Source organism: Leptomonas pyrrhocoris (assembly GCF_001293395.1).
Source record: "Leptomonas pyrrhocoris isolate H10 chromosome Unknown, whole genome shotgun sequence".
NCBI lineage: Eukaryota > Euglenozoa > Kinetoplastea > Trypanosomatida > Trypanosomatidae > Leptomonas > Leptomonas pyrrhocoris.
The window spans coordinates 74,174-80,739 of NW_015438357.1; the positions used below are offsets into that span (position 1 = coordinate 74,174).

The 6,566-nt window shown below is 51.8% G+C and overlaps 3 protein-coding genes across 6 annotated transcripts; all 3 read right to left on the reverse strand.

Annotated features, from left to right (window-relative positions):
* Positions 1-141: 141 nt before the first annotated feature.
* ABB37_00017 (putative amino acid transporter aATP11) lies at positions 142-1,743 on the reverse strand (the record flags this gene model as incomplete). Of its 3 annotated transcripts, none has more annotated exons than XM_015796041.1 (1): positions 142-1,743. In XM_015796041.1, the coding sequence occupies exon 1, from the start codon at positions 1,543-1,545 to the stop codon at positions 142-144; it is 1,404 nt and encodes a 467-aa protein (XP_015664049.1). In that variant the 5' UTR covers positions 1,546-1,743. The 3 variants fall into 3 exon arrangements, with proteins under 3 accessions (XP_015664049.1, XP_015664048.1, XP_015664047.1); XM_015796040.1 differs by having other exon boundaries at positions 142-1,739; XM_015796039.1 differs by having other exon boundaries at positions 142-1,734.
* Positions 1,744-2,467: 724 nt separating this feature from the next.
* Positions 2,468-3,691, reverse strand: ABB37_00018 (hypothetical protein; the record flags this gene model as incomplete). The annotated part of the gene is made up of 1 exon (XM_015796042.1): positions 2,468-3,691. The coding sequence occupies exon 1, from the start codon at positions 3,551-3,553 to the stop codon at positions 2,468-2,470; it is 1,086 nt and encodes a 361-aa protein (XP_015664050.1). The 5' UTR covers positions 3,554-3,691.
* A 1,005-nt stretch (positions 3,692-4,696) lies between these two features.
* ABB37_00019 (hypothetical protein) lies at positions 4,697-6,479 on the reverse strand (the record flags this gene model as incomplete). Of its 2 annotated transcripts, none has more annotated exons than XM_015796044.1 (1): positions 4,697-6,479. In XM_015796044.1, exon 1 carries the CDS (start codon positions 5,471-5,473, stop codon positions 4,697-4,699), a length of 777 nt encoding a protein of 258 aa, XP_015664052.1. In that variant the 5' UTR covers positions 5,474-6,479. The 2 variants fall into 2 exon arrangements, with proteins under 2 accessions (XP_015664052.1, XP_015664051.1); XM_015796043.1 differs by having other exon boundaries at positions 4,697-5,489.
* Between the last annotated feature and the right edge of the window lie 87 nt (positions 6,480-6,566).

Sequence of the window (6,566 nt, forward strand, 5' to 3'; positions counted from 1 at the left end):
TTTCTGTGGTAGGCACTGCATTTTCCTATCTCACTCTCGCCAATTAACAACAGAGATGTAGGTGTGCGCCCTCTCTTCCACATTACAGGATGCCGTAGATGGTTGCCGTGGTACCGAAGCAGATGACGATGACACCGCAAACTAGCACAAATAGGGCACCGAAGAAGTCGAAGGCGCCGGCCTTCTGCAGGGTGAAGCCACCGCTGTAGATGAAGAAGAGCGACGGAAAGACGAAGGCGATGAAGGACCCAGTGAAGGAGCCGAGCAGACCGAAGCGATGTTCACGTTCGGGATAAACAAACCGCACAGCAGCGATACCAAGCTGAGGAAGGTGCACAGCAGCGCATTCTTCCACCAGGCGACGGTGCGAATATCCCAGCCGACGAGGTGGTGCACGGCATCGCGGCAGGGCAGGATGTGGAGGGCGAAGGCGACACACAACTTGAAGGCAATCCCAACGTAGGCGACAGCGAGGTAGTAATCCGTCAGGGGACGGTACAGGCGGAGCAACGGCGTACCGGCACGGTCGCCAAAGTCGGCGTAGGCGAAGAATGCGGTCAGCCAGTAAAAAACGGTGCAGATCAGCATGCTGATGAAACACTGCAGCTCAAAAAACCTCACCGACGGCTTTGTGGTCTCGTTGAACACCTGGTAAGCGTTCGACTGGCACAAAAAGGCGAAGACGAACTGACCCAGACCTCCCATGGCCGCGTTGCCCGTGTTGAAGAGCTTCACCTTCGACAAATTGCCATTCTTCAAGCCGTGCGTGGCGGAATGTACAGTGAGGCAAACCACGAAAAACAGAATAAAAGTCACACCGAAGAGGGAGAAGTAGCGGAGAGTGTTGATCTGGCGCGGCAATGAGAGGGGCAGCATCAGCACCACAAAGGTAACGGAGGTCAGCACGCGCTGAAAGCTATCGCTCTGGTACCGCTCCGGTACGCGGTCGTCGTTCAGAAAGGCATGCCATAGATCACCGACACTGGTGACGTACGCAATACAGGCACCGATACACTTGAGGAACATAATCACGGCAGTGAAAATGTCACCACCGCGACCGAAGAGGTAACGCGCGGTCAGCTCGTAGCCGCGGATGCCCGTCTTCTCGTATACGAGGGCCAGCAGCCGCATCGTGTACACCGTCATGAAAAAGACGATGATGAGTAAGATGGTGCCTGTGATCACGCCGGATGATTGAAAGGCGGCGGGCAAGCCGAGAATACCCGCCCCCATGCTACCACTGGCCAGGTTGAAGACACCACTCGCAAGGCCACCAGGTGGCATGATGCGCCGTGTTAGCCTGAATATGCAGTTCTCGGTCGGCGGCGGCGGCGGTGACATAGCGCGCCCCGATTCACGTTTGGACTCCGGCCCGAGCTCGTCGACCTGCTCAAACGTGCCCTCCATCTCCCTATCCACCTTCGTGGCCATGACGTCCTTCGGAGAAATGGGATTAATCGGCGATCCCTGAGAGCCAGGGCTAGGCCGGCGGCAGTACGCCCGTTCCTCGTCCTGCCCCTCCACGTATCCGGTGTTGCGCGACATGTGCGTGCTCGTCTGCGCGAATAGGAAGGAGAGAGAAGACAGAGTAGAGAGCGGAATGACGGACAGCGCTTGAAGTGTTTTGACGACAAAACGAACAATAGTGACGGAGAGAAAAACTGTCTTTAGAAATTAGTGTATTAGGAAATTGGTTTGATGCTGTTCGTGTTGCCGATGGTTTAGGGGAGGCGCTTGACTTACTGTGCGCAGACGGAAGAACAAAAGAGAAGAGGAAGAGCGGCTCGTGAGGAAGTCTTTTAAATAGTCGACAGTCTCGTTGAAAGCGGCGCGAAAAGCGGAGATGTGACGTACATCTCAGCAATTTTTTTTTTTGACATGGTTTTGATTGTGAACAGTTCCCTTATTGCAACAAGGGCCCCTGCGTCCACCAAGTGGCCCACATCGCAGTGACAGACAACATCTGTTACACAGAAAACAGAGAGCCGGGTGTTCAAGGCAAAGAAAACTTCACAGGCGTCCAGCGTCAGCATCGCTCTTTTGGGTGCTACCAGTTCTGCTGTGTTTTCTGCTACCAAGTAGAAGAGGCACACACCGAGGGGTTTCTGATAGAAAAACAAGAGTATGAGGAGGGGGGGGGGGGGAGAGGGAGAGGAATACCCCTATATGTAGGACGAAATCCGTGTCAGGCGAGATCGCCGTCCACAAGCAACGCGAAAAACGTTGGGGTCAGTGAGAAAAAGACTCGGACTTCGTACCCGGGGGTTCTGTTCGAAAGTCAACACACACATAAAAAAGAAACAATTTTGGGAAAAAAAGGAAGATGAGTAAAAGAGATTATATAGCACGGTAGCATTCACTCATTCGGGCGCTGATTATCCTTTCCGTTCTGTGTGGAAGACGAAGGCGCAGCGGGCAGACTCGCTTGCACATGCGCATGCGTCTGCCGACAGCCCAAAGCACTGAATTAGACGAGCATATGCTCTTCCGCGCCGCGGACGACGCAGTCATCTTTGTAGGCGGAAGTAAAACGTGGGTGCGTCGTTGACAAGGCGGCCATCTCGTCCTCGGTGTCGGCTGTCAGCGGCGGCGGTGGGGAGGGCGTGCCCGCTTCAGACGCGCCGGAGACGTTCGTTTCTGCTTCACGGGTGGTGGTGGAGGCACGACGGATAAACTCGAAAGCGCCAAATGTTGGAGCCGCGGTGGCGGCGGCAGTTGCGCCTTCGTCGTCGTTGTCGTCGTCTCTCTCGTCGTTTTTATCAAATTCTGCTGTCTGCGACGCCGTCCGCGACGCCGTCTGCGACGCGCCACTGTTGCCGCATGAATTCGCAAGGGGTGAAAGCGGCGCTTTTGCCTCTGTCAAAGGGGTGATGGTGGCGTCATCTGCCGGCATCTTCGCGTGATCGAATGCTGCGAGGGGTGCTGTGGCGATTTGGGGAGCTTCACCGCCGTTCTCGTTGATCGACGCGGTGCGCGTCGCGCCCCACTCGTGCTCTCCATCATCGTCTCCCCCCTTTTCTGTCTTGTGGTCGCGCCACTGCGCATCCACGCTGCCCTGTTTCCCCTTTGACTCTTCTCCTTCCTCGTGCTCTGGAGCGGTGGCTGCTGCTGCCGCTGTCAAATGACCAGTCATCGTCTGCGCTTCCGTCGCACAGGACAGCTCCCCCTTCAAGATACCCTCTTCATGAGGCAGCATCATTTCTGTCTCTGTCTCTGCGTGGACTTCGTTGCAGCTGACCTCCGGCGACGTTAAGTCACTGACTTCCACCACCTCCACGGCGTCCTTGTCTGACTCTGGCGATAGCTGCATGGGGGCCTCTGCGCCGGGCACGACGACAACGGCGGTTTCTTCGGCTCCGACCTCCGCGACTTCAACGGCACAACTCTCCGTCCTGCTTTTCAGTGTGGTGTTCGGCGCACCGGGGAACGCCTCGCCAACGCCGTCCTTGTACTCCCCGCTTGTCTCGGACACCGCACGGCTGCGCTTCTCCCCCACGAGCGAGAGGACACACTCCACATGCTTCTCACCAATATCAGCGTGCGGAGAATCCATTGTTCGCGCTGGGGTCTGTGTGGGTATGTGCGTGTGTGTGTGTGTGTGTGTGTGCGGAAAAAAAACCTGTTGTGTACGTGCAAATAGAAGATGGAGAGCCTGTGTGTCGATGGAGCCAAACGGAGCAGGGGTGGATTCTGCCACGCAGCAACATAACGAAAAAGAAGAGAAGGGCAAGATAAGATAGATGAACACACTACGTCATTCGAAGACGGGCGAGGCACGCAAGTACCCTGGCACGTCGCAAGCGAAGGAGCGAGATCACGTAACAGCGATGTACACACCGTTTTAGAGTGGTAAATGGAGATGGAGAGAATTGTGTGACGCCACAACTGTTGAAGACCCAAAACTTATGTATTCTTTTTTTCTTTGGCGCATTATGAAGGATTTGCGTTGCATCGTAGACATGAATCGCGAGTGCAATCCTCGGGTGAACAGCGAAAGGAAACTAACTTATACGTTACAAAAACAACATCACAGCGGGATGTTGCAAGCGAGAAGAAAAACTACCAGCAATAACAACGACAACAAAAGAATGAAAACGCTGAAGAGAAAGAAAGAATGTTCCAGTGGAGTCGTCAGGAGAGAAAAAAAAAAACACCCACAATACCAATGTTAAAACGACCTCACATTTTGCCTTAAATTGTGCACACCGTCGCCTCCTTCAGCATCATCGTTCTTCCCTTGTCTCACAACGACCGACTTTGCCTTTTGTATATAGAGTGTACATCAAAAGCGAAAATCGAACTGTTCGAGTCGAGACAAAGAAAAAAAAACACAGCAGAAAAAGGGCTGCCGAGATACCCATAACTTCGTTGTGCGCTCTTGAAAAAGAAAAAGAACTTGGGAGATAAAAAAAAGAGAAATGGGATGAACATGAAAAAAGATTTTAAAAAATCACAAACCGATGAGAGCGCCTTGCGTTGCAGGACATACACGAGACGAGGGGCGATGAAGAGAGCCCTTTCTTTTTTTCATATTGAGTGGAGAGAGAGAGAGAGAAAAGGTATGTCGATCGGTTTGCTCAAAATACCAAAGAGCAACGCGCCGGCAGACAAACCTCCCCCCTCCCCACCAAACAAGAGAGAATTCTGATGTGCTTTTGATGGAATGAAAGAAAACAGTAGAAACGATATATACCGATCATGACGAAGATTTCGGGCGTACGTAGTAGCCACGGAGCTGCTGAAGGTGCTTTTTGTCAAGCCCCAGTTCTTTCTCCATGTACGCCGTGACGGAGCCGTATCGCCTGCGCACCTCACCGAAGGCCAATTCGAGAAAGTACGGCTGCGCACGAAAGAGTACGTTGATGGCGTCCTGCGTTATCGTGCAGTGACTCACCTTCATTGATGCACCCGTGGGCGCGACGCAGCATTGATTGCTGAAGAGAAAATCCTCCATGACGGTGTCAGGCGGTACATCGAGCGCCGTCAGAAGTAGCGCTGCCGCAATCCCAGTTCGGTCTTTTCCGGCCATGCAGTGAAACACCGCCGGCTTTCCCTTCACCTGATGCAGCAACAACTCAAAGAAATACTTGTACTCCTCTTTAAAGTCAATGAGAAATGTTTTGGCCACCTGACGGATCATCTGTTCTGCCATGGCGCCGTCCACTTCAGGATACTTCTGCACCTCCTCTCGCACCGCGCAGGCGTCGATTGGAATAGAGAAATACGAAAAGTCAGAGCACGACCGCTGCGGGCTGCGCGCCTTCTCGGCAGGGCAGCGAAAATCAATGATGTACTTCAAGTGCAGCTTCTCCATTAAAAGCTTCTTCCCTTCTGCGGTGACGCTGCTAACGTTGTCGGCGCGGTAGACGTGCTTGTACTTCACCACGTGTTTTCCATCGCGCGTCAGGTAACCACCAAGATCGCGGTAGTTCTGCAAGCCGCCGACTTCAATAATGCGCTCGTGGGACGGCATCAATACAGCTGACGTCTGAGTGTGAGAGAGAAAGAGAAAGAGAAATGAAATGTGCTACTTCCAGCTGCCGCGAATGGTGATGATCTACATGAATCCCACACCAAAGCAAAGCACAACTGCCCACCGTAGACTATCAAAGAGGAAATACAAATCACGGGTGATACACTTTGCGCTCTTGTCGCAGAGCGATATCGGAGATAGCACGTTTATTTACTCGGCAAAGGGAGCGAGGAAGACAGACACACACGTACACTAATAATAATAAGGCGGTTTTACTTGCGAGGTCACCAGAGATGCGCTTATATATTGCCGCTAATGAACGTCTAGCCGCGGCTTCACGCAGAGAAATCCTTTGCGACTTCTGTGAAGAACACCTCCCGACAAAAACTGATGAATGGAAACCAACATACACTAAAAATAAAAAAAGCCACGTAGCTGAGTAGAACTTGCTTTCTCTATTCGTTCGTCTTCTTGTTGTGGAGTGGCGACTCACTGAGTAAGCGTCATAAAAAGCAGCGACACATACACACTCAAATGCCGAAAGGATCGCAACGACGATGCACCAGCAGATGTTTACACGCGACAAGCGAGATAGAGAAAAGTTTTGGGAAGAGAAACGACAAAAAAGGAGAAGAAATTAGCAATGATAATAATAATGAGGTGCGTGATGACTGGAACTGTTGTGGCGAATTAGAGACGCACAGTGAATATATATATATTTAAATGGTGGGGAAAAAAAAGAAAGCATACAGCCAGAGGCACACAGGCCAAGACCTAAATCTATGAGCAAGATGAAATGTTTGCCGAAGGACTGTAAGGAAACAAAAGATTCGCCGGTTCTGTGTGTGTGGCAGTGAGACGTTTGGTGCTGTACGGGCGATGTAGTGGCGCAAAGTAAAACAAAAAAAAAACAAAGAAATGACAGCTTAATGGTAGTAATAATAATAATAAATGCTTCTTTTCTAAAGCTATCCAGTGTCACGACTGGGACTAACGTGGTCGTTGCTTAAGAATGCGTGTGATTAAAAAAAAAGAGAGGAGGGGGGGGAGAGAGAGAGAGAGAGAGAGAGAGAAGAAGAAAGTAAAAGAAAAG